At 39.8% G+C, this 27,676-nt stretch overlaps 1 protein-coding gene across 4 annotated transcripts; it reads right to left on the reverse strand.

The window, feature by feature from the left end:
- Positions 1-378: 378 nt before the first annotated feature.
- LOC149322363 (uncharacterized) lies at positions 379-27,450 on the reverse strand. 4 transcript variants are annotated; one of them, XM_089508078.1, is made up of 4 exons: positions 27,432-27,450; positions 27,117-27,243; positions 2,982-3,116; positions 379-830 (listed from the first exon to the last, which is right to left on the reverse strand). In XM_089508078.1, the coding sequence occupies exons 2-4, from the start codon at positions 27,218-27,220 to the stop codon at positions 701-703; spliced, it is 369 nt and encodes a 122-aa protein (XP_089364204.1). In that variant the 5' UTR covers positions 27,221-27,243; positions 27,432-27,450; the 3' UTR covers positions 379-700. The 4 variants fall into 4 exon arrangements, 1 of the variants encoding a protein (XP_089364204.1); XR_016279874.1 differs by lacking the exons at positions 379-830; positions 27,432-27,450 and adding an exon at positions 1,175-1,301 and having other exon boundaries at positions 27,117-27,230; XR_016279871.1 differs by lacking the exons at positions 379-830; positions 27,432-27,450 and adding an exon at positions 1,175-1,452 and having other exon boundaries at positions 27,117-27,230.
- Positions 27,451-27,676: the final 226 nt, after the last annotated feature.

A 27,676-nucleotide genomic window follows, 5' to 3' on the forward strand; every position in this document is an offset into this window, starting at 1 on the left:
TGATCTGGACACTATACTTTTATTGATGCAGCCTAAAATTGCATTGGCCTTTTTAGCTGCTGCATCGCAGTGTTGACTCATGTCAACAGCTGCTCTAAAGGTTGGAGGTTTGTTTGGCTGGTGATCAGGGCTTAGGAATATGATGTTTCTACTTCCCCACACACATACACACCTCCTCACAGCAATGAGATTGCAACAAGGAATTGTGATAGGGGTCTGATTCTGACTCTCTCATCCTTTGTTGCTGGCAAGGGGGGAGGGTGAGGTAGAAACATAGTCCTCCTGTACTCTTAGGTGTCAACTGAACAGATCTCGGTCACTTGATGTGGCTGCTCCCTGGTAATGTAAATTTAGGAGGGCATTTATGACTGACAATAGTGCCACAATTGGGACAATGTAATTGTAGAGAATGGAGAGCCAGTGTGGTGTAGTGGTTTGAATGTTGGACTAGGGGCTTGTCTACACGGCTGACTTACCCTGAATTCCCCCTGGGCTCACTGCATCTTGTTTACATGATGCAGGAACAGAACTTTAAATCAGGTCTGAACTTTCTTCACAATGCCCACACCTGATTTGGGGCTTCCTCTCTAACCCACATTTAAATTATTCACCTTTTGCTGCAGGTTTTCGACTTGTGGCAGTGACAAAGATAGGTGCCTTTTCACTCACAGTCCCTGCAAGGTACCTGGTGCTGCTGCTGCTACAGATTCAAGTCGTTCTGAGTACCAGTAGCATCGTTGGGCTCCTCTGACTTCAGCAGCAATGCTGGGTGACAAATGGTGAGCTTGTGGGAAGGCAGCTGCCTATCATTCACTGCAAGAGTTGAAAACCTGCAGCAAAAGAGAACAGCTGAGGGTTGAATTCAGGGCCAGAATGCTCTGGAGGCATCTAGGAGTAAGTATAGATCTACCATAGGACACTGGTAGACCATGGTTCCAATTCTTGTTCAGCCATGGAAACCCACTGAGTCACCTTGGGCAAATCACTCTCTCAGCCCCAGGGGAAGGCAAGGGCAATCCACTTCTAAACAAATTCTGCCTAGAAAATGCTGTGCCTTGGAGTCAGAAATGATTTGAAGATGCACAACAACAGAGTTAGTGAAGTCAGAGCAGTTGCAGATCTGTAATTCTAGGTTACAAATTCATAACTGCAATACAGAATGTCAGCCCATATTTGTAATAATGGCATCATTATTGACTTCACAAATTTGATGGATGTTCTAAACAAAGGTCTTGACATCGTTTCTTCCATTCTCAAGTTATGTGTCCAAAAGTGCCCACTGGTTTGGGGAATGAAGTACTCTGCATATGAAAGAGAGCAGTTTGCAGGTGCAGGATGCTTGATAGAAGCTAACACATGCATGGCATTGAAAATGCTTCCAAGCAGATGTTTGGCACTACTGCCCAAAGGACATTGTGCAGTTTGTCTATCTTTTCCCTCTGTGTAAAAATCCTGTGGTAAGACAAAGGATGGGAGGAAAGGCTCTGCAGATACATAGGAAGAATATTAATGGATCATCTGGATCCCTCACTCAGTAAAATTCTATAAGCAAGGTAGCAAGCTTGCACAATTAAAAAAACCCTCTGGAGGCACCCTTAGTCTACACATTAAGTTACTGTATGTTTTCTGACTCACTTCTGCAACTTCTGCTTTAAAAAAAAAAGGAAAAGGAAAACATGACATATTACACAGTACATTGTCCATGAAATTGAAATACAGTGTCCATGAAATCAAATTGATACACTGGATGAACTGCCCTAAGAATTCATCACAGTACTTGAAATGCAATTGCCCCAAAGAATTGTGTCACTCAGAAAGAACACCGATGGGTAACCCTCTGCTTTGCTTTTAATTAGTTTTAATTAGCTGTCCTTTAAATTGCAAGCAATTTCTTTCACATACAGTGGCAACATGTGGATTCCCTAATCAGATTGGCATGATTTTTAAACAGGGCCAGATTAAACCGTTGGGCTTCAAATGCAGTAGGGTTAGAATCACAGCTGTCATGCAGTAGAACTGGTTGCACACGTGCCATGTTTTAGAGACATAAGTGTTCAAAGCTGAAGCCACTTATATGTACTGGACTTAGAATGCATGTCTGACGTTGACCTGAAAGAATCTCAGCTCTCTGGAGGATGTGAAATTGAAGGCTTTCACAACTGGCATTCATGGTTTTTTACAAGTTTTTCAGGCTGTGTGGCCATGTTATGAAAGAATTTATTCCTGATGTTTCACCTGCATCTGTGGCTGGCATGCTCTGAAGATGCCAGCCACAGATGCAGGTGAAACGTCAGGAATAAATTCTTCCACAGAAAAAACGCACAAAAAAAAGTCTCTGGAGGATGTTTTAATTCTGTTAATAAACCTTTTAGAGAGGCCCTTCAAAAACCTGCATTTCACAAGATGATTGTTTTCCTTTTCTTTGGCTCATGATAAGGGAACCCAGATCTGTGGCTATGTTCCCAGTCATGGGAGGTTGACAATACTGGTGCAGTGTGACACAATGCAGGTACAAGTTTAAATGTGTGCCTCTGTGAAGAAATTGGGATACATAAATATCAGAAAGGTACAGAATTCCAGAATACACATTATACAGAAGTAATCTTTGGGTGATGAGTGGAGAGTGGGAAACTTCTCTCCAACTTTTCCTGCCACATCTCAGTACAGATGGGATTATTCTTAACAAGCACATACACTAGGAGTTGCTTTGCTTGAACTCTTGCTGCCATGGCTCCTGGAACAGTGGGATTCCAGTGGTGGGGCTGAGTTCTCTTGAAATTATTTCATAAATTATTTCATAAATACATTTATGAATATAATATAATATAATAATTCATAAATAAATGTCATAAAATAATTTTATAAAATAGGACCACAAAGATTACTGTGTAGTTTCATCTCATGAAAGTTCAATTAACTGTTGTCATTGAATCCACCCAGAAAGAATAAAGGATTCCTACAAGGTCCTAGGCAGTACTTACTTGCGAGTAAACAGCACTGGACACATGTAGAGCACTCCTACATACACACTCTGTTTGTAAGAGTCTTCATATTTCAGGATATTTCCAGGGGGGAGGGGGCAGGGAGGAAGGAATTTGTGCTGCCCCCATAGGTACCTGCAAGTCAGCAAAATTAGTGATAACAACAACATTGGCAACTACCTTGCTAATGTTCCCCTCCCCACATCTTATTCTGGGATTCCCCGCCTGCTGCCTAAATATTAAATACAGCGTGCAGCACACATCTTTAATTCCGGCCCTCTGTACATTGTATGATTTGCCCAACATCTGCTACTGGGTATTTGTCTCTCCATGACTATTTGACACTCTTTCACACATCTTTCTGGAGATATTTAAGGACCACTCAAATGGTCTGGGATGACAGAATGCATTATTTTCACCTGCATCACTCCTCTCTTGTGAAAAGCTATAGGTTTCCCAGTCTCCTGAAGCTATTCAGACACACTTTTGTAGGCTGAAGTAGAAATAAGGGGAGAACACAGATAGAGAGAGGCAGTATTTAAATGTACTGTAACCACAGTGTAACACTGCAGAAGTGTGGCTATCCTACACCTCTTTCAATGTCCCTTTGTTTACATACCTCCATCTCCTGCATGGCTACAAGGAGGAGGTGGGATGTTTCTATTCCTATTTTAATTTAATCATAGTTTAATGGGTTGTCCAAATGCTAAGCTGTGGTTAACCTTAATGATGGCTAGTAAAAACAAGCCTGGTAAATTGAATTGTGGAGTGTAAAAAGAAGTGAAGGTTAAAAGAGGAGGAGTTTGAGAAGCCTGTAGCAGTTCAAAGGCAGAGAAATGTCTATAAGGTATAGATAGAAAAGGGGAACTTAATGGAGAATGGGACAAATAATTATATAAGAAAAACACTTTTCCACAGTTAATATAGCCCTTTTGATATTACCCTCAGAATGCGTTTTGTACTGTTTATCCATAATTGCTTGTAGACCTTGACCCCAGCTATGCATCTCTGTGTTCTATACATATAAACAAACATATACACACACCAGTTTATCGATCTGTGGATCTCTAGTGAAATTAAGCATTACTAACATAACATATTCCAAGCAAGACATGGTGTTCCAAATGTTGTTCAGTCTCCATGCCACTGCAATAACCAGTGTTCATGTTTTTGATTTACAGATGGTTCACACCAGATTTCAGTAAGTTCAATTGTGATTGTAGAGCAAATAAATATTAAAAGTGCCTACCAAATAGCCCTCCCTTTCCTTTACCCTGCCTGGTCTACAACATCTGATAAAGAAAACAATGGCACAGTGGCCTGCCAAAGGCTCGGACGGAGCAAAAGTGAACTTGGTGTTTGCTGTGTTAGCCTGGTGGTTATGATATGCTGAGCTTCTACCACCACTCATTTCAATGTCACTCTGTGGAAAAAGCAGGGTGCTGGCAGATGGATTTTCAGCTTCTGAGTCTCCATTTTGTGATGGAAGATACAGGAAAGGGAGGCTTATGGAAAAAGTCACACAAACCCAAATACCATGAAGCTGGGAGAGTGTAATTCTCAATTGCTACATTCATTCTGGACTGAAATGGTAGTCATGGTGAGACCAGGTGGGTGGGATGAGAAGATCTGGTTATGATCTAAAAATGCTAGGAGAATTTAGGAATAATTTTCTACTTTTAAAAATAATGTTAAAATGAAACTATGGCCTAACTCCTGTTGTTAGTCCTGACTAGAATGGACCTGTTGAATCAATGGGATTTCATGTTGACTATTCAAGAATTGATTGAATGGGTATTTTCTACTTGGGACTAACCAACAGGATGCCAACTTATGACTGCATCTGCACTGGAGAAATAAAGCAGTTTGACACTGCTTTAACTCCCATGACTCAATGCTATAGAATTCTAGAATTTGTAGTTTGGTGAAATATTTAGCCTTCTCTGGCAGCTAGCTCTGGTGCCACAACAAAGTACAAATCCCAGGATCCAGCCATGGAAGTTAAAGCAGTGTCTAACTTCATTATTTCTGTAGTGCAGATGCAGCCTATGTTGATGGCTTCAGACTATTTTGATCATGAAATTAATCATACTAGGTAAAAAAAATCTATTACAGAGTTAATAATGACTATATGTATTTGATATCTTAGCGCTTTACTCTCTATTTTTAGATTAATCTTTTATTTTAAAAAAATATACATAAAAGGATTAAGATTCAAACCAAATAAAAAGATCAACCCAAGAACAGTCTGTAAACAGATTACAAGGTGCAAATAAATTTATGTTTCCTCTAACACATTCCCCAAGAGGTGTACATAGTTTCCTGGAAACAGATTTAAATTACTCTCTATTTTTAATAATATTTAGAATTATTTTATTTTATTTTAGAAATAGAGTATGTATTGGGATGTCATAGTGCTATAATTTTGTAGTGTGAATGAGTCCCTTGTCTTCTCCTGTAGAACTTGAAGAGTTGATGCATGTCAGAAGGCAACACTAAGCTAAATGAGCAAATAATGTGACTTGGGATGACAGATTCTGGATGATTCTCAGAAATAGTCACTGAAGTTCCTCTTATTTCAATGGGTGTTAAATATATACAAGTATGTAACAGACTGCAGTAGAACAGAAGGAAAACAGCATTTTAATTAATTAATTAATTAATTTCTATTCTGCTTTTCTCTCAAATAGAACCCAAGGCTGCTCATGCATAAACTAAAACATGGTACCTGATTTTAAAATTAGTACCATCTTACTAGACTCACTCAAAAAGACAATGATGCTTGGTAAGGTAGAAGGCAGAAGGAAAAGAGGAAAACCACATTCCAGATGGATAAATTCAGTAAAGGATGCTACAGCGCTGAGTCTGCAAGATATGAGCAGGTTGGCTGATGATGGCTTACACATTTCTCATTCATGAGGTCACCATAAGTCAAAGTCAATTTGACAGCAGTTAAAAAGCAAACCTTATGTATGTATATTTATTTATTCATTATTTTTAAAATTTGCACTTCCATAAAAATGATTCAAGGTTAAGGGATGAAACTATTCACACAAACATATAAATACAATATAATTTTTAAAAAGGTTATTGATAATAATAACATGAGTGGGGATCATGCAATTATCAAGGTAGTTTTGGACTGTGACTCCCATCAGCCCAGTCAACAATAAGGAATGCTGGAAGCTGCAGTCCAACCATATCTGGAGGAATACAGGAGTCCCACCCTAGCTAGCTATAAGACCAGTTATGCAGAATCAAAATCGACTAAAGCCTTAGGTCAAACATAATGAATGTGAAGTTGAAGGCTTTCATGGCCAGCATCCATAGTTTTGGGTGGGTTTTTCAAGCTATGAGGCCATGTTCCAGAAGAGCTTATTCCTGATGTTTTGCCAGAATTCTGTGAAGATGCCAGCCACAGCTTCTGGCAAAACATCAGGAATAAGCTCTTCTGGAACACGGCCTCATAGCCTGAAAAACCTACAAAAAGCTAAACACAATGAAATTGCTTCTAAAAACACCTGAGCATATAGGAAGATCTTAAGCTGACACAGAAAAGACTGTAGTGCTGGTGCTAGTATATTCCACCTGGAAGCATTCCAAAGTCAGGACAACACTTAAGGAAAGGGAGAAGAAACTGGAATACTGAGATGAAACAGTGATGGTGGCCACTGTATATTACATAGCCACATGGCTCATCCTTGGATTATCTTCGAAACAATGTGTTTTGTTAATAGAATCATTGCAAAAGATACTTGCTGAGGGTATATGTATGCATCATCTGCCTTTGATAGTGTAAGCTAATAACATTCAGATTGTGCATTTTTTTAAAAAAAGATTTTGATTATTTTATAAGATCATTTATAAATAAGGATATTACAGAGCTATTATACTTCCATAGGATGGGATTTATGAGAAAATCTCTTAATTTTTAAAAGCCCTAGACTGACTCTTATTTCGGAAATAAAGCTGTTAAAAATGGAATGGCAAATAGCTGGGGTGTATTTCCCTTTATATTTTCAGAGATGATGATAATAATAATTCCAAAGTTATTATATTTCTATCCTGTCCATCCCAGAACAGATCAAGGTAGCTGAAAAGATCAGGCTGCATGGATGGAAAGTATAATCAAATGCTAAGTATTTGACTCTTTTTAAAAACTAAATAGAAAACTGTTCTACATCTGGAGGGACTGGTGCAGCTATTGGGCAAGAGAGAAAGACAGACACCCCTTTCTCACTTACACAGCAGCCCCATCAAACCCCACATGGGCCCTCTGGAGGCCACAGCACTGCCCCCTTCAGCAGTGGCTTCTGTGGGTGGGGGGCCTAGTGCCTTCAGAGTCCAGTGTAGCTGCTCACACAGCAACCACGCCAAACTGAAGGCCTCTGCTGTGGTCTGGATGGGTGGGTGGCTGCTCTGGAGGGGGGAGGGAGGGGAGGGCAGTTTGCCCCCCTGTACCAGATGACATCAGCTTTAGTGATGACATTTTGTAGGAGGTGGGAAGGGGCAAAATTCTGCCCTTTCCTTTTTTTTTCTTTTTTTCTTTTTTGTTATAATGTTTATTGCAATTTTTATATACATTAAAAAAAAAGTATCTTACTCTCTGATTTTGTATTAAGTCGTTATGTTCACAACCAGAAAGAAAAAAAACAAACAAAAAACCAAACAAACAAACAGACAAACAAACAAAAACAATTTCCAGTTCTATCATAATATGTGGACAGAGGACAGAGAGAAGAAGGGCAATTTACCTAAGCTGACAAATTTTCTGCCTGTAAGTACATAAACCAAACTCACCTTGAGTCCCCCACCCCTTTTTTCCCCCCTCATATTCCCCTTCATTGTTTATCAAGAGTTTGCCAAATACTAGAAAACATCTTTTTGTAATAAAAAGAATAGTATTCTCTATTTTCCCAGTATGTTCCTCACTTTCCTTTAATTCCATATTTCTACAAGCCTTCCCCATTTCTTTTCATATTCTTGCTCTGTTTTCCCTGTACTATACATAGTCATTTTATCCATTTCTTTTAACTCCATTACCTTTATTTTCCACTCAAACATTTCTGGAATTTCCCTTCCCTTCCAATGTCTAGCAAACACCATACGTGCAGCCGTAATGAGGTACAATAATAGGCTGTTTTGGTTTCTGTCTAATTTTGCGTGTGGTAATTCTATCATGTTTAATAGAAATAGTTCTGGAATTAAAGGTATTCGTATTTCGGTTATTTCTTGTATTTCTTTATGTATTTGTTTCCAAAATTTTTGAGTTTGGTCGCACTGCCACCATACATGGAACATTGTTCCTACTCTTTCTCTACATTTCCAACAGTAACCGTCCATATTTTTAACCATCTTCGCTAGTCTTGATGGGGTCAAATACCATCTTTGAAATATTTTATAATAATTTTCTTTCAGAGTATTCCCTTTTGTAAATTTTTGTGTATTTTTCCATGATTTCAGCCATTTTTCTAAAGGTATTGTTTTTCCTATATTTTCCATCCATTTTACCATACACTCTTTGACTGTTTCTTCTTCCTGATCGATATCTAAAAGTAGTTTATATATATATTTTTAATGGCACCTTTTTCTTTTTCCATTATAATTTTATCCAAATCCGTTTTTCCCAATTCTATGCCTTTTTTTCTTAAATCTTTATTGAATTCCAATTTTAATTGTGCATACTGTAACCAATTGATTTTTTCCCCTTCTTGTACCAACACCTCCTTATCTTTTAATTTCATCTTATCTTTTATATTTAATATGCATTCTTCGTATTTAATCCAATTATAATTTCCGGGATATTCCTCTTTATGAAATGCCTCTTGCGGTGAGGTCCATTTGGGTAATTTTGTATAGAAGAAATCCTTATATTTATTCCAGACTTTTAATATAGTTTTTCTCGTACAGTGGGTGTTGAACTTTTTATCTCTTTGGTCATATGTAAGAAATGCATGCCATCCTGTTTTTAAGTCCAGTGCCTCGAGTTCTAATAATTTTTTATTCTCTAACAAGATCCATTCCTTCGCCCATAGAAGGGCACATGCATTGTAATATAGTTCCAGATTAGGTAATCCTATTCCTCCCTTCTCTTTTCTACCCTGCAACACCTTCAATTTTATTCTGGGCTTCCTCCCTTTCCAAATATATTTAACTAATTCTTTGTTCCATTGTTTGAAGGGGGCTTTATTCACTATAACCAGTAGTGTTTGGAAGAGGTATAACATCTTAGGTAGGACATTCATCTGGATTGATGCTATTCTTCCGCAAAGTGATAAATACTTATTATTCCAATGATTTAAATCTAGTTTAATTTTTTTCCAAACAGCTTCATAGTTGTTTTTGTACAGGTCTTTATTACTATTTGTGATTGTTATCCCTAGATATTTGATTTTATCTATAATTTTAAATCCTGTCTCTGTTTTTAATTTTACAATATCAAAGGGTCTTAAATTTTTCGTTATTATTCCGCTTTTTTGTTTGTTTACTTTAATTCCGGCAGCCTTTCCGAATTCTTCTAGTATTTCCTCTAATGTTTTTATACTTCTTATTGGATCGTCCAAAAAGATTACTACATCATCCGCATATGCACGCAAATGATATTGGTAATTTTTTGTTTTAGGTACCGAGATTTTTCCTTCCATTTTAATCTTTCTACTCAGGGTTTCCATAATCATAATAAACAATAATGGGGAAAGTGGACATCCCTGACGGGTTCCTTTAGAAATTTTGCATTTGTTTGTTTTTTCCCCATTAACAATTATTTGGGTTTCTTGGTTTTTATAGATTTCTTGAATACCGTTTAGGAATTTCCCTTGAACTCCACATTCCTCCATGAGCATTAACAAATAATCCCAATTGACGTTGTCGAATGCCTTTTCTAAGTCTAGAAAGACCAGTCCAAGTTTTTGATTCTTATGAATGTTGTAATATTCAATTATGTTCAAAACGGTACGAATGTTATTCCTTAAGTATCTTCCTGGAAGAAATCCTACTTGTTCTTGCGAAATCCATTCCCCCAGGAATTTTTTAAACCTATCTGCCAAAATAGAAACATAAATTTTATAATCAACATTCAAAAGGGTGATTGGGCGATAATTTGATATATTTTCGGGGTTTTTACCTTCCTTGGGTATTAAAATCGTTAAAGATTGCTTCCAGGTTTCTGGAATTTTTCCATTATCTATCTGTTTTATGGTTTTATGTAGCCAAGGTGATATTTCATGTTTAAATATTTTATAATATTTTGCTGTAAACCCGTCAGGCCCTGGAGCTTTATCCTCCTTTAATTTTCCGATTGCGATTTCTACCTCTGATATTGATATCGGGGAATTTAAATTTTCTAATTGTTGTTTAGATATTTTTGGGATTTGACACTTTCTGATATATTCCCGTTTTGCTTCTTTTTCATTTTCAGCTCCTCTATCTTCCTTAAAAAGGTTTTGGAAATAATGTTCTGTAATCCTACATAGATCTTTTTGTTGTGTGTACTGTCTTCCATTCTCAGTTAATCTCAAGATTGTTTTTCCTGCTTTTTCTTTTTTCAATTTATTGGACAACCATTTTCCTACTTTATTTGCATTTTCAAAATGATAATGTTTACATTCTCTTATATTATGAAGTATTTCATTTGTTATTTTTTCCTCTATTTGATTTCTAATTAACTGTATTCCTTCACCCATTCTTTTGTTTTTTGGATTAGAAATGTATTCTTTTTCTTTTCTTTTGAGTTTTTCCATTAGTTCCCTTTCTTTTTCTTTCATAATCTTTCTTTGTCTTATCTCTTGTTGGATTAGGTGTCCCCTAATCACTGCCTTGGAAGCATCCCAGATAATATCAAATGATGTTTCATTGTTGTTATTCTGTTCAAAATACACATTAATCTCCTGTTTTATTTTTTCTATTATTCTCTCATCTGCTAAGATATAATCCCTAAGTTTCCACGTATATTCTTTTCTTTCTTCCCTTAATTGAACAAAAATTGGACTGTGATCGGAGATAACCCTCGGCAATATTTCCGTTTTTTCTACTTCCCTACATAATGGTTTAGAAATAAGAGCAAAATCGATTCTGGACCAGGAGTTAAAGCGTCCAGAAAAATAAGAAAATTCTTTAACATTTTCATTTTGCACTCTCCATATGTCTATCAGATGGTGGTCATTTATTAAGTTATGTGCTGCTTTTGGGAGTGTTCCCTGTTTGCTGTTTTTTTATCCTGTGTTGATCTATCTATCTTAGGGTCTAATACCCCATTCCAGTCCCCTATAATAATTATTTTTTCATATTCTAAATCTTTTAATTTTTGTTTTATCTCGTTAAAGAATTTGGCTTTTTTTTCTTGTGGGGTGTAAATGTTAATTATCAAAATTGTACCGGGTTTTACCTCTATTTCAGTAGCCACATAAAGACTGTTAATATTATCTTTGAATATTTCTTTTGATTTTATATTGTTTTTTATATATGTTGCCACTCCTTTCTTTTTCGCATGAGTGCTAGGAGCGGTATATAATATTCCTAATCCTCTATTCTCAATCAATCTGTTATCTTTATGCCTTAAATGGGTTTCCTGTAAGCAAATTATACTTGCACATTGTTTTTTCAAAAAGTGAAATACTTTATTTCTTTTTTCTTTAAAATTAAGCCCATTTACGTTCCAGGATAATACTTTAAGCAGCATCATAGACATTGATCTTTCTTTCTTTCTTTTTTAATGTGTTCTTCAACTATCTTTTATTTCCCCTCCTTCCTCTTTTTCTCTTGACAGTATCTAAGTGTTGATAATTAGATTCCTCTTCTTTTTTCTGATCCGGGTCGGGTTGAGTATCTTCCGTTTTTTTAGATCTTGTGTTCATGCGTTCTGTTCTTGCTTTATCTTTCTTCTTTCTTTTATCTTTCTTGTCATCCTGCTCTTCTTCTCCCTGTATTTCACCTTCTTCTAACTCCTCTGCTGACGTTTGAAGTTGAGTCTCTTTCTCGTGCTCATTTATTCTGTTTTCTACCCTTGAATTTAGATCTGACTCAGATTTCCTTCTCTGATGTTTTAATCTCCTAAGATTCTGTTGTTTTGGTTTTTTTTGTTACCAATTGATCAGTGTTAAAGCATTCTTCTTCTGAGGATGTAGTGCTATCAATAGATTCACTTCCTTTAAATTTTTGAAGAAATGCGTCCGCTTTGTTGGTGTTATCGATCCAATATTTCTTATTATCTATCGAAAAGATTACTCCTTCTAACCTTCCCCAGCGATATTTTATATTGTTTTCTTTGAGGAACTCTGTTAGTTTCATATAGTCCTTTCTTTTCTTTAAGATTTGTGAGGGGAGAACTTTGAATATCTTAATTTCTTGGGGATAATCTTCCATGAAAAAAAATTTTTGGTAATTAATTTCCAAAATTAAGTCCTGAACCCTGGATCTCACAAAATTAATTATTATATCTCGAGGAAGTTTTTTGTTGGTGGCGATCCAAGAGTTTTGTCTGTACAGTGGTACCCCGGGATACGAATTGATCGCGTTACGAAATTTCCGGGGTACGAAAAAGTTAGATTGGAAAAAACTGTTCCGGGTAACGAAAGATTTTTCGGGTTACGAAATTCATTTCGGCGCTTTTCGGCGCGAAATTCAAATGCGAAGCGCGGCTAGCGGCTTTCCAGCGCTAACGGAAAGCCTTTTCGGGTTGCGAAATGTATCGGGTTACGAACGGCGCCACGGAACGAATTAATTTCGTAACCCGAGGTAGCACTGTATATTTTATCCACCTCTAGGTCTAATTGTTCTGGCACCCAGTCCATGTAATAAGCTAATGCTGGAATTACCCTTGTATTTAAATTTTCGTTGTATTGTTCCGGGAGCCCTCGGATTTTTAAAGTTTTGTCTTTATTTCTTAGATCCATTAAAGTTTTGAATTTCTCATCCAGGACTTGCGTCTCTTCTATCTGTTCAATCCTTTCTTCAATTCTGGTTATTTTCCCTTCTGTTTCTAAAATTCTCTCTTGATTCGTGTGTATTTCCTTAACTGCATTGATTAAACTCTCTTTGAATTCCTGTATTTCATTCCGTAACTCTAATCTTAACTCTTCTTTCCATTCTTTAATTTCTTGACGAATTTCTGCCCTAATTTCAGTTCTAATGTCCGTTCTTAATTTTTTAATTTCTTCCAAGATCTCACTGTTGCTATTATATGTGATCAACGGTTCTGTTCTAGTCAGAGTTTCATCTTCTGTATTTCTATCCGCTTCTTGAGAGCTACTTAGTATTTCTGTTTCCAAATTCATAATTCCCCTTGTACAGATTCCACACTTTATTCTCTGTGGAGATTCAACCAGAACTTTAGGTGAATTTTAAAATAATTTCTAGTTACTGTTTTACTTTTATGCTTACACCCGTTCTGGTTTTTTGTTTAATTTTCCCCCTCTACCCCCCGTTTTCTCGTCCAAAATTGTTTCTTACAATATAAATAAAAAGGTGGGCGTCACTTCTGCCCTAAGGCCTTACTAATGTAAGGGTTTCTCCCTATGTTGTTATTCAGGTGAGATAATATTTTCCCTTAAATCTACTGCCGGGAGATACGCAAGGTTGCTTTGCTCATGATTTCTTTTAACCAGTTGTGTCAGTATCTCTTAGAAAAAAGAAAAGAACAAAAAAGAGATTCTATGCATTGTCATTACATAAAGTTACCACATCAAGATAAAAAAGAAGTAAGTTTTTAACATTAACACTGTTTTGTTTTTTTTGTTTTTTGAGCACACCTTGACCCACCTTACTTTGGCTGAAATGGGATAGTTAATTCCCAGTTCAGTTTCGTTTCGCCATTCACCTAGAGCGACAAACTGCTGCTGCAAGGGTTTGGAGGACGTAGGAGGCCTTTATGGCCTCAGATGGCCTGGCTCTCTCCCTCCCTGCTGCTGCTGTGCTGCTGCTGCCGGCTCTGCAAGGGTTTGGAGGACGTAGGAGGCCTTTATGGCCTCAGATGGTCTGGCTCTCTCCCTCCCTGCTGCTGCTGTGCTGCTGCTGCCGCCTCTGCAAGGGTTTGGAGGACGTAGGAGGCCTTTATGGCCTCAGATGGTCTGGCTCTCTCCCTCTCTGCTGCTGCTGTGCTGCTGCTGCCGCCTCTGCAAGGGTTTGGAGGACGTAGGAGGCCTTTATGGCCTCAGATGGTCTGGCTCTCTCCCTCCCTGCTGCTGCTGTGCTGCTGCTGCCGCCTCTGCCAATTCTGCCCTTTCCTGTTGCTGCTGTTCTTGTATGCCTTCAAGTTGTTTCTGACTTATGGCAACTCTATCATGGGGGTTTCTTGGCAAGTTTTGTTCAAAGGTGGTTAGCCTTGTCTTCCACTGAGGCTGAGAAAATGTGACTTGCCCAAGGTCACCTGGTGGGCTTTCATGGGTGAATAGAATCAAACCCTGGAAAACTACTTCATCCTCTCTTAGCTTGTATGCAAAGGGATTTTGTACCACCTTTGAAACTAACTGAAAGAGATAGGTTGGTAGCAACTTTCTTTCATTTAGAGGCAGTACAGACCAGCACTTTGTGCTGGCCTGACTGTGTACTAGGGCTGAACTAGGGCAAAGCATTCACATGCTCCGAGCTCTAGTTCTGCTGCCCACCGCCATTATGGTGTGCACCCATCCACCCGTCCATGGCACACAGCGCCCAAATGACACCGGCTGGAAGGAGTGACATCTTGGCTTGTGAGTGCACCTATGATGGCCCTTCCAAGAAGCTGCTCAGAGCAGCATCTTTTAGGGAGCAGGTTGGCACCACAGTGTGCGGCTGCTGTGGCACCAATTTGGGGCAGGAATGGGTGGCTTCCAGCCGCCCATCTGTACTGTCCCTTAGTCTCAAAGGTGCTACAAGATCCCTTTCTATACTGATTTTTCCAGAGGAACACAGCTATACCTTGGAATTCTCCTAACTTATGTGCTCTTCCTTCTTAACATTTTTTGCCATCTTGGCCACACTGTGATATTTGCTTGGCCACACATGTCCTGGTTTTCATATTTGAAATATTGAAGTGTATGCTGTCAGAGTTGCTCTCAGTTTTCAGCTGTAATACCCTGAGCTCCATGAAGGAAGGGAAAAAATGCAGATATAATAACTAAGTAAAGGATGTTGTCAGTCCTTCATAAGCCATGCATCTTCTTGTATGGAAATGACTTCCATACACTTTATTTTCCCAAGAACTGCAAGGCTAAGGACTGCTTTGAAACTGCAGATTCAGATGCAAACTGTTTTTAAAATGCTTAGCAAATCCATCTGTTTGAAGACAAATGTTTCCTTAATGACCAGCACACAAGGAAGTTGATGTTACATGAAAAGTTTGTTAAAAAAATCTTTTCCTGTTGCATTACTTGCCTAAGAAAGAAGGGGTGAGATACAGTTGAAAAGTTAACCCTTACTGAAAGGTGAAGGTTTGTTTTTTCCCCAGATACAGGCTCTGTAACTTGTCATTTATCCATTTGTTTTAGACCAGGGATGGGAATTATGTGGCTCTTCAGATGCTGATGAACTGTAGTTCCCAGCATTCTTCATCATTGAGCTAGGTTTGCTGTGAGGTGCAATCCAGCAAATCTATGAAGGGCAACAAAGTTTCCATCCCTGCTATAGGGTATTAGAAGTATGCATCCACTAAAATGTACAGTATTGCATTTCCTATACATCAGGAATAGGACTTACATGTTTTTGCATGGATGTTCATCTTGTGTTGCACAGCTTGGAGTGGATTTGAGCCAGCTGCTTTTGACAGCATAGTGTAATTTATTTTAGGTTCAGGACCACACTAGCATTTCAAGACTACCTTAATGAAAAAAGAGAGTGGTTATCATATTTTATCATGTTGCTGTAACTTTAATAGCCACCTGATACACCAAAGCAGGTCAAGACTTTCCGGGCACAGAGACAGTTAAGGAGCAGGGATGGAAATTACCTGTTTAATTTTCTCTGTGTCTGGCTTCTGTTAAAGACATGGGAGCAGGGCCAATAAACAATGAAAGATGGCATAGATCTTCAACTGAGAATTGTTTGCTAAGATGGTCTGATAGACTGTCCAGGTGGGTACATAAAGCATTCTATTTGTGTGATGCCTATAGTGTGATTGCTTATTGATCTTGACCTATTGAAAGTCAATGAGAAAAATGTTTTTGTGGGGGGGAAATGATTATGCATAGCAAGAGAAATCCAGTTAATGATTTGAATGGGGGACATTTCTGGAGTATTAGGAACAGGAGTGTTTGATACCAACTTCGGTTGATACGCCAACTGTGTCCCTACCTGGACCAAAAGGACCTTGAAGCAGAGTAATCTCTCATTTAGATTTCTGTGATGGGGCTACCCTTGCCAAGTTCAGAAGCTTCAATTGCTTCAAAATGAGGTAGCCAGACTGGTCACTAGCACATCTGGGTCTGACCATATAACACCTTTGTTAAAATCTCTTCACTGGCTGCCGATCAGTTTCCGGGCGCAGTACAAGGTGTTGGTTATTACAGTACCTTTAAAACCTTACATGGCTTGGGCCCAAGTTACTTCAGGGAGCACCTCTCCCTACACAATCTGCCTCGCACTCTCAGGACATCTGGGAAGTATTTACTAGACTACCATAAGACCAGGTTAATGACAAAGTGTTCAATGCTATAGCCCCTAAACTGTGGAATACCCTACCGGAGGAGATCTGTCTTATTACCACTTTAGTTGCCTTTAAGAAGGCACTTAAGATGGATCTCTTCTGGTGGGCTTACCCACCCGACCTTTTGTAGGAGATCATTAAAATGAAATGTTCCACTTCGGACTACAGTGCGCCCGCGCCATACGCGGGCGCGCCATACACGGACTTGAGCGTACGCGCTCAAGCCGTGGCGCGTGCGCGGGGTGGAAGGGGCGGCGCGTCCCATTCAATTGAATGGGCGCATGCGCCCGTTGCGCCCTGCGCGCACCCGCGCCGCCGCACCACCGCGCACAAGCCCCATTTTTTCCAATGGGGCTCGAGCATAGGCGGAATTCGCCTTACGCGGAGGGATCCGGAACAGATCCCCCGCGTAAGGCGAGGACGCACTGTATAACTATATGATTACTGAATTATTAGACGATGGTCTAGCTATTGCACTAATGTTAGTATTTTATTAACTATATTTTTATACTGTACTGTACTATTTTATTGATGTAATCCCGCCTCAATCTGCACTAACCTGACATAGGTGAGCTGACAATTCCTGGAAGGAAAAGGGTTAAGAGCCAGAAATTTACACACAACACAGTGCTTGAATGGGCTTTCATCCTCTTTAAAAGTCTACATGCTTGTTCTACTGTTCAAAGAGGCTTCGTGAAGATGAGGATGCAGAGTGGAGATGAAGGCAATTGTTATTTGTCTTTTCCTGCTCTGCATAGGCCCAGCCTAACACATTTTACTGCCTGAGGAGGAACAGCAAAATGGTATCATCCCTCTTGCCCCAGCCAAACCAAGGTGCATGGTACTGAGGCAAAAAGCAATATTATTTTGGCACCTGACACAGGATATCTCAAAATCACCTCTCCCCATCCTTGACAAAAAAAATAAAACGAAAGCCAAACAAATAATAGTTGCTGCTCCTTCATGTCACCCAAGATCTGGGACACAAAGTGATTGCCTCACAGTGTCTAATGTCAGGACATTACTTGGGTACATCCTGCATGAACTTGAATACATGGAGGAAATATCTACTTAAGATAAAGCCATGCACTAGTAGTTAAGGTTCTCAGAAGCTTGTGGAAATAAAGCCATTCTCGCAAACAGGGCAAGTAGGTCAATTAGCCGTAGGTAGTATGAGGAACCTGTTGCAACAGGAGCTGATACTTTTACTTCTGTACTTCTGCCAGGAAGGAACTTTACCTGCTTGATAAAAATGCACTGGACTTTGGCTTAAATAACACAAGTGCTTAAACAATACTTCTTGCCTGTTATTTAGGAAAGAGGCTCCATTCCCATCTCAAATATCTTGTGAATTTTCTCATTTAATTTCAGATGTATTCAGGAGAGAATAAAGTTCTGATGCACTAATCTTGGCCTTGGTGTCTAGTTGAAAAATGCAGTATTCACCACTCTATTGGTGAATATCACAGGTGTGAAAATTAATTGGTCCACTGAAGATATCACACATGTGAAAAGTAATTCACAGAAAAGCTTGAAAGAGCTATTTTTAATGAAACATGAGTTAACAATAAGAGCACATTTTTCATTCCCCAACACATGTGAGACCCTACTTTTTCTTTGGGACTGAGAGACTCACTGCAGGGAGCTGTAATTGTCCTTCATTCCTTTTTATGTATCATGCATCAAATCTACTCAAATTTTGATCTGAGCTCAGAAGCCAGTTGGAAGCAGTTCTTGCAAGATTGGTGTTGTTACACGGTCTCTAAAGTGCAGACCTAAAACCATTCTGGCTGCTGCATTTTTCACTAGCTGCAGCTTCCAAATATTTTTCAAAGGCAGCCCCACATAAAGCATATTACAGTACTGTAACAGAGAGGTAACTAAGGCATGAACCACTATGGCCAGATCTGCCTTCCCCAAGAAAAGATGCAGCTGGGCACACCAGCCAAAACTGGGCAAAGGCATTCCTGGCCACTGCAGCAATCTGGCTTTCCATGAGCTACACTGGATTCAAGAGTACCCCCAAGCTACAAACCTGATCTTCCTGAGGGAGAACGACCCCATTCAGAAAGGCTGTGATCCCAAAACCAGGTTGGTTTTCCTACTGACCAGCAACATTTCCATAGTTTCGGAATTAAACTTCAGTCTATTCACCCAAATCCAGTGCTTTGCTACGTTCAGACAATTATTTGGTGCTACCACAGCCACCTTGACATCAGTTGCAAAGGAGAGATGGGGATGGGTATCATCAGCATATTAATGACACCCAACCCAAAAGCTTTGGATAACTTCTCCCAGTGGCTTCACATAAATATTGAAAAGCACAAGAGACAGTACTGACCTCTGTGGAACCCCCAAAGGCTGAGTAATGGGAAGGTTCAGCAAAGGAAGACCAGAACCACTGAAAAGCAATGCCCCTAAGTCCCATATCTGACAAATGATCCAGAAGAATGCCATCGTCAATGGTATCAAAGGCCAATGATATATCCTGGAGGACCAATAGGGGCTCACTTCCCTGTCCAGCTTTCAGGTCATCCACCAAGTCAACAAAGGCTATTTCTGTCCCATAACCAGGCATGAGAACACTCTATTCAAAATTTCCTTGGCATTTTTTTATTTCAGTGGCATACTCTGTGCAAATATGGTAGATGCTTATTGATATCACGAGGAACTCTCCTTTGTAATTAACCCTTATAATAGCTCAAGGACCTGCTCTTGGAAACATCACAGAGGGTCATTCCTAGGTCTCAGTTCTGACATTAAAATCTTAAGATCTGAACAGTGGCATCACTAGTGTTGGTGTCAGCCAGTGTGGGTGCCTGGAAAGGGCTGCTGGGGGGCAGCAGAGACCTGCCCTGCATTCCCTCCCTCCTTCCCTCCCTCCCTCCCTCCAACCACCTTGCTGAACTGCCCCCACCCTGGTCACCCAGACAGTCAGAAAGACCAGCTGACCATGGAGTAAAAGCTGGGAGGAGCACACACTTCCCCCTCGTTCTCCATTGCCTTGGCTCCCACAGCTGAGACAGTGGAGAAGAAGGGACAGATACCAGGCAGCAGCACACCACCCCCTGCAGTGGTGAGGATGGCCCAACTTGGTAGCATATCTTCTCTGAGATATCACTCAGTGTGCCTCCCTAATGTTGCTTCTGGACCTAGGAGAGTCCTGACCTGGTACCCTATCTCAGAGGCATGTTGCCTTTCTTGTTGAGGATAATGTATCTCCACAAAGACTGCCAATCATAAAAAGCCTTATCTTAGAAGAGGAGAAGAAAGTTGGTAGTTGCTTAAGAAAAAGAAAGACCGAAGAAGCCATCATGGGGAGTCTTGTTGTTCCTTAATAGTTCACTGAGCCAAGAATGAATAGGCTAGGTCAATTCTTCTTGATTGTACAAACTACAGGGAACATTTTGAGTTTCTCAGACTGTTTCAGTTGTGGACTAACTGCGCCATGCTGTGGGATCCATTTTACGGATTAACTTTCCTCATGTTACTGATCAGCTTTCCTTCTTCAGTAGCCAGCAGGCATGAGCCAGCCATTTTTTATATATATAATCACCTTAATAGTTTAAAAGTCAGCTTTGATTGTCTAATATTATTTGTGCTAATGCCCAAATCTTATTAACAGCTATTGTTGCAAAGGCTGGAGGGGAAAGAACTGCATCATATTTTTCCTTTGTATTCTATGTGAAATGTTCAATAAAATTCTTAGAAATCACTGTCACAAAAAACATAAAATATCTTGATGCAAAAGCATACTTCAGAAGCACTAAGCATATTTCAGCCTGCAGGCTTTAGAGAGGAATTGAGAACCTCTACTAGCCCAGATGTTGTTGAACACAAAAGCCCATCAGTCCCATCATGCATGACCAATGGACAGCGGTTCTAGAAATAATAGTCTTGCAGCATCTGAAGGGTCATTGTTTCTCCAATGTTCCTCTACACACAAAGACAACATTGTTCCATTGCCATACTTTCTTTTCCTACTATACAGAGGTAGTAGATTCAGAAAAAACAAGATCAGTGATAGAAACAGCAACTGCTTCATTTTGGCTTTAAAAGAGCCATTTTTGTTAATTCATTTTATGGGAGGAAATAGCTCTTTCAAGCTTTTACTGTGTAAAGGGATCTTGTAGCACCTTTGAGACTAAAGGGATCATCACACATAGCTTTTGAGCCACAATTATAACTGTAAAATAGTGTCTTTTGTGGCTGCAGGAGAACTCTGAAGAAGCCCTGGTTGCATATGGGCTGTTAATTTTCAGGCACAGGACAGTGCGATAGGATCTGTTTTTGAATTTGTTGTGAGATAATCTCTGCTGTTATCCCACCTCTTTCCCAGTTCAAGACTCAAAGCCGCTTAACAATGTTTAAAACAAGCATAATTAGAAATACACAGCATACAAAAGCTGAAAAGTCATTAAGCTTAACAATTCAATAAATTAATGAATAAATGAAAACTAGTTAAAACAAATGGTTCTCAAATGGTAGGGAAGGACCCCCAGGGGAGGCATGAAAGCTGCTCAAGAGGGGCATGAGAGTTGGAGGCTCTGATCTCACCTCCTCCTCCTCTTCCCAAACTTTGTAATGTGCAAAACGTACACATGAATTGAGTTAAATATTGAATTTACTTAAATAAAACTGTCCTAATTTGATCAATATTAACTCCTTATAAAATGTTAAAAGATTAATATATATACATGTGCAAATGAAAATGCACACACTAAAAAACCAAAATATTTTTATTCACATGCTATGTCAGGGTCACAAGGATAGAGAATTTGAATACCACTGAGTGAAGACATAAAACATTAAAAATAAAATAAATAAACAGTAAAGGAGATAGTAGTAATAGAAGTAATAGAAGTATAGTAAAATGAAGGAGCTAAGATGGTATTTGGTAGGGTTTTTGTTGTTGCTTATATCTGGTGTAGAACTTCATATGTAAGTGTTGATACTATTTCTAAAATACTCAGTTTAACTTTCCCCAGTTCTCCTGTTCATCCCAGTGCTCTCTATGACCTCCTTTAGTCTACTCACAGGCCCCAAGATATTACTTGCTGAGTTTTTATTCACATCCACTTAGCCTTCCAACATCTACACAGTGCCATCTCCATAACTGATCCTAAATTAGATAGTTCCCTACTTGAGGCAAATGGACAACTTGGGAGACAAGATGGCAGGTCATATAGCAGACACAGTTCAGTCTTCCAACAAGATGGCACCACTCTGTTTCCTTGCTTGCTGCCTATTCAGACAAATGGTGCAAAGTACTTGGCACACCTAGGGTTGCCATATCCCGCCTGGGGGCGGGACTTTCCCGGTTTGGGGCATGGCCACACAGTCCCACCCCGGTTTGGCCCCGCCCCCGGGACCCCCCCCCCCCCACCGACGCCAGGCAGGGAAAAGAGCCTCGCCTCAGCAAGGCTCGTTCCCTGCTTGGCCTCCTCCGCCGGCCAGGGAGGCGGCCTGGGAGGGCCAGGGGAAAGGGTCTCGCCTCGGCAAGGCCCTTTTCTCCTCCCTTGCTGCTTTCCCCGCCGGCCACAGAGGCTTCAAGGCAGGGACGAAGGGTCTCGCCTCGGGGAGACCCTTTTCTCCCTGCCTTGAAGCTTCCTCCACCGGCCAGGGAGGCTTCAAGGCAGGGGAAAGAGCCTTTCTTCTTCTTTCTCCTCCTCTTCTTCTGTCTCCTCTCCTCCTCCTCCTTTTCCTCTTCTTCCTCCTCTTTTTCCTCTTCTTCCTCCTCCTCCTCTTCTTCTCCACCTCATCCTTCCCCTCTTCCTCCCCTTTTTCTTCCTCTACTTCCTCTTCTTCCTCCTCCTCCTTTACCCCTCCTCCTCCTCCTCTTCTTCCTCCTTTTCTTCTTCTCCGCTTCCTCCTCCTCTGCTTCTTCCACTCTTCCTCCTCTTCTGGTTTTTAGCCAGAAAGGGAAGCACATTTCTGCCATCTGTCTAGGAATAATGCCAAATGTCCTCCATTTTTATCATGCCTAAGAAACATGCATTTATATGATTTTTTTAAAAAAAAACCATCAATTTTTTGAGCGTCCTCCATTTTTTCAAATTGTGTCCTCCATTTGAAAATTTTGTCCTACATTTGTCCTACATTTGTCCCAGTTTGGCGGTCCTGACTTATGGCAACCCTAGGCACACCGCATGCTGCACATATCTATATAATGCTGGTTGGACCGCATACCTATGTTAGTTGTCTCTCTTGATTTGCACACTCAGTCAGAGAGAAAAAGAAAAAAATGTTATTCACAGATTTCAATGAAAGCAGATCACATGTCTAAATATAAGTCCATTTGCAAGTTGTGTCTGTGTGCCACTCTTTCAAATATTGTCAATGTTGTAAAGTCTCCTATGTACTGAATGTAATGGACACTGCTCTGACACTTATTTATTTATTTATTTATTTATTTACTGTATTTATACCCTGCTCTTCAAGGAGAAAGGCTCTCAGAGTAGCTTACAGATAGTTAATTAGACATTTCCCTGTTCTCAGGCTTACAATCTTAAAAAGACATGACACAAAAGGTGAAGGGAATGGCACTGGGGAAGAGGTAAAGGCCAGCGGTTCTTCTCTCTCTCTAAGGCTGGATGATGTCAGATGGCATGGAGGGAGGGCTCTTCTTCTTACTTTAGGCCAGGCCTGATGGAGCTGGCTGGCCTTTCTCTCCCTCTGAGGCCGATATGTATTCTATGTAGAATTTAGCTGTCAGAACTGTAGTACACTTCCCCATATTCAAACTGTCCCCGCATGGTAGCTTTCTAAGACTGACTTCACTTTGTGTGTACACAGGAGCCACATATAAACAGGCAAGATGGTGCCTGGGCAGTAAATCAATGTGACCAATATTTACCACACTGTTGTGGTTGAAGTGCCTGCAATGGCATCCCATTAGCCCACCCACAGTTAATAGCATCTATTTAATATTAATAGTTTTTGTTCTTTGTGCTTAGTGACTTCCAAAGTGGCTTACAGGAGAAAAAGAAAGAAAGCCCAGGACATACTAAAGATAACAAAGACTTAGACTGAGCTTAGTAAGTGCTTGTGACCAAAAAACTGACAAAATGCAATGGTTTATGAAGACCTGTACTGTAAGAGCCATAAAAACCTCCACTAGGAGAAAATTTCATTAGCTTTTTTGTCAGTAGATGTAGTACAATCCTATACAACCTAGTCAAATGTAAGCCTTACAAATTTCACTGAGATTCACCTCCATTTTAAATGGCCATAGGAATGCAGCCTTAACCTGGGTTAGAATGTGCAGACTCTTTTAGACAGGGCTGCATTTGCTGTCAAGGACCAGTTTTGATCTTTCAGTGTTTTAGCTGTACACTATCAACATTAAAACAACAACAAAACACTTTAATGTCATCCTGAAATTGAGGGGTGAAATCACATGTTTGTTTCAGCCCAGGTCAATACTCCAGATGACTTCAGGTAGATGTTACATGACTGTATGTTTCAGGATCTGTGTAGATTACATGGTATTTCTCTGAATGAGGAGGCCATGGCACCATGGAAGAGGAAATTTTGCTGACTTACTAAATTCTTTCTTTCTTTCTTTCTTTCTTTCTTTCTTTCTTTCTTTCTGGCATTTACATATTGCCTTTAAGTTCACCAGGGCCCCCCAAGGTGATGTCCAACAGACAAAAACAATTAAAACATAAAGTTTATAGATAAACCCTTTCAAAACAAACCAGAAACTCTACTGAGAAATGTCAAGAACCAAAGGCCACGTGGAAAAGCACTGTCTTAGTGGACCACCAGAAATTGAGAAGAGATTGAGTGAGCCTATCTTCCTTTGGCAGCTGAGGTGTTGCTATATTCTTCCAGATAATTTTTCATACCTGTTAAAAGTAGGTGAGGAAATGGGCATTCCACATTTCCTATTTCCATATAGTTGTCTGAGTTTTCAAGCAGCCTTAATTTATTAGCTACAACCAAACACTGTGTGAAGAGTGCTTAAGGTCATCACCCTTCACTCTGTGTTTGGTTGTAGCTAAGAAATAAAAAGCATGAAAAATCGGTGTCCCAATCGTGCATAAAGTATGCCCAACAGTCCAACTCCCTTATTTTTCTATAGGTCATCATAACTATAGCCATAGAACAAACTCAGTGTGTATGTCAGCGAGCTAAAAATATGCTTTAAAAATCTTTAGCTTTACTAAAAGGAGTGCTTCAAAGCACTTCTTTTTTTTAAGCACAGTGTACAAATGTAAGTAGACTGGCAGCATTTAGCTTCTTGTAATGGATATTCCCCCTTGGCATAGTGATGCTGTGCTACAAATAGACTTTTGCTGTCTTTGAGATGTTCCCTGCAGAGAGCAACCAGTATTAACTTGCGTACATCCTTAACATGGCCAAACAACCTCTCCCCTCTACAGAATGGTATACATAGTATCAACCAGAGGAATGCAAGACCTGATTTTCATAGCATCACCTACTTAACTAATAATAATAATAATTTGTTTTATTTATATACCGCTATTCCAAAGATCATAGCGGTGAACAGCAAGTAAGCTAATTAGCAAGTAAGCTAATTTGCCCCCAACAGTCTGGGTACTCATTTTAGCGACCTTGGAAGGATGCAAGCCTGAGTTGAGCTTGGGCCCTTTTGCTGGTCTTGAACTCGCAACTTTGTGGTTTTGAGTGAATGGCTGCAGTACAGGCATTTAACCACTGCATTTAATACTACATTTAATATGCTATGTGCTGACAGTTGACAATGTACAAAGCATTGACTAAAGCTGATTGTCAGATTTTTGAAAGAAAAATCAAACGTTGCCTTCTGTCTATTGTGAATGGAATTTCTCCAATCACAAAATATGCCTTTTTCCAATTTTGCACAACAGCTCATCCAATTCAACAGGATCCATGTGACCCTCTAAGTTGCATTTTAGAGAGGATAGGAAAACTACCATAACAAGAAAGGGCAAGGATATCTGCCTCTTTCAGTCTAGGTGCATGCACCTAAAACTGGATGCGGGTCAATTGGTTTACTTAGCACAACTTATTATAACCTAAGAAGCCCCCTCATAGTCAACAAACACTGAAATCCTGATCTGAAGGAAAATAATATCCCAAATCCACAAAACAGTGGTACCTTTATTGGGCCAACCAAAATGCATGAAATATGTGTTGCAAACTTTTAAAGCTTCACAGGCTTCTTATCAGGGAAAGGTGTTAAAAATAATGCAGGAAAAAAATTGACAGTGTTAGTCACAGGCCTGCATTTTGTCTAGATGTTGGTGGTGTTTTGAGTATGGTGGGAGCTTGTGACATATATTTTATGCATTTTGGTTGTCCCATAAAGGTATCAATGTTTTGTGGATTTGGGATGTTTTTGTACTTTGCTATATTCTTATTTATTTACTTTATTTATATGTCACCTTCTAGATATGATCTAATGGATGTGTACTTTGGAGTCTAGCATGACCACCATTCCTTCCTTAGCTAACTGGCCAGATCCTCCTTCCAGGTACTGCCTACCAAGTGAAAGGCTGTCAATCTTATTGAAATTACTATAGCTCCTCCAGACATTCTTAGAAATACAGTTCTTGAAAGGCACAGGACCTTTCAAATTCACTTTTGTGTTGGGTGAAATCTAGTGTCAGTCTGGAGAGCTGTGCTTTCTTCATCCCCCAAGAAAATATGTGAAAATAATAATAATAATACTCTTTTAAAACAGAGATGAGAATTCTGCAGCTGTAGGGGCCTCTTTTAGGCCCTGAAGCCTTCCAAATTGTTATGAGAAATCTTAGAAAATCAGGATATCATGCTTTCAGAAGTCTTCAACAGTTCAGTTCTAAGGGAAAAAACAAACAATGGGGTCTCCCAGACACACCTTGTTTTAAAATACACACATACACACACACGCACACACAGAGAGAGAAAGAGAGAGAGAGAGAGAGTTCTCTTCACAAAGGCAAATACAGCCTTCTGGTCACTTCTGGTTTTGTTGGAAATGAGAAGATTATTCTATTGTTTTTTTCTGGCTGTGAAATATTGCTAACATAGAACTTTTTCACACAGGGACCTGTGTGCTTCCATCTCAAAAATGATTAAAGTGTTGGCATCCCAGAAAAGCAAGCAAAAAAGAAGCTATTGCTGAAATGGATTTTATCTTGGGTAACCAAACATTTTTATTGCCACACTGTTCATTATACTGAAATGAAAGAGCACAACAAGGGGTTAAAAGCACATTACTTAGGCAAGAAAGTGGGTCAAAGGCAAATTTGAGTTGGATGAGGAAAAATCCCCTTGCTAGCTTGGAAATAACTTTTTTGCGCATGCTCCAAACTGTCATTTCCACAAGTGTATACACACACATGCTCCAATGAGGAAAGGGAAATGGGGAGGAAAATCCTCTTTGCCCCAGAAGCTGTTTCAGAGGAAGGCAGGCTGAAGTTTCCCTTTGCAAACTCCCTTAAAACCACACACACACACACACACACACACACACACACACACACACACACACCAGGGAGAAAGAGGAGATGGCTGCTCCATAAACTTGCCTGATTTCAGCGAGGGCCGAAACTCTCAGATGCCCTCCTTTTCCAGGGCATATCCTCCATTTCTCCCTCCGGTACAGGAAGAATTCCAAAACGTCCTCTCTCATGCTCTCCCACCAGCTGTTCCCTGCTGCAGGAGGAAGGAGAGCAGCCGCATGAGGGAAAGAGGTGTGTGTGTGTGTGTGTGTGTCCCTGTTCCCAGAGAGAATCCTGAACATGGATTTCAGATGGCTGCTATTACATGAAGATAGTGAATTTGTGAATGAACTGGACTTGAAAACATGGTATTTTTGCAAAAATACTTATTCCCGGGTTCACCTCATTTGCTGTGTGGAGTCTGACCGGTTTGTGCACAGCGTCGTCTGAAAAGCAGCTGTGAAATAGTTCCTAATGCCTTTGATGACCCTACATTGTGACAAGTATTACCTTCCAATTTTCCCAGTGTTAAAAAGTCCATGGTGATGTCGGCAGCATCTTGGCCATTTGGGTTGAACTACCTAGTGGGAAATAATGCTGCTAGCAATAGAGTTTGAAATTGAAACCTTTTTTTTTTTTTTTTGGGG

This window comes from Sceloporus occidentalis, unplaced genomic scaffold (genome assembly GCF_023333645.1).
Source record: "Sceloporus occidentalis isolate IW3139 unplaced genomic scaffold, rSceOcc1.0.p SCAF_1, whole genome shotgun sequence".
Taxonomy (NCBI): domain Eukaryota; kingdom Metazoa; phylum Chordata; class Lepidosauria; order Squamata; family Phrynosomatidae; genus Sceloporus; species Sceloporus occidentalis.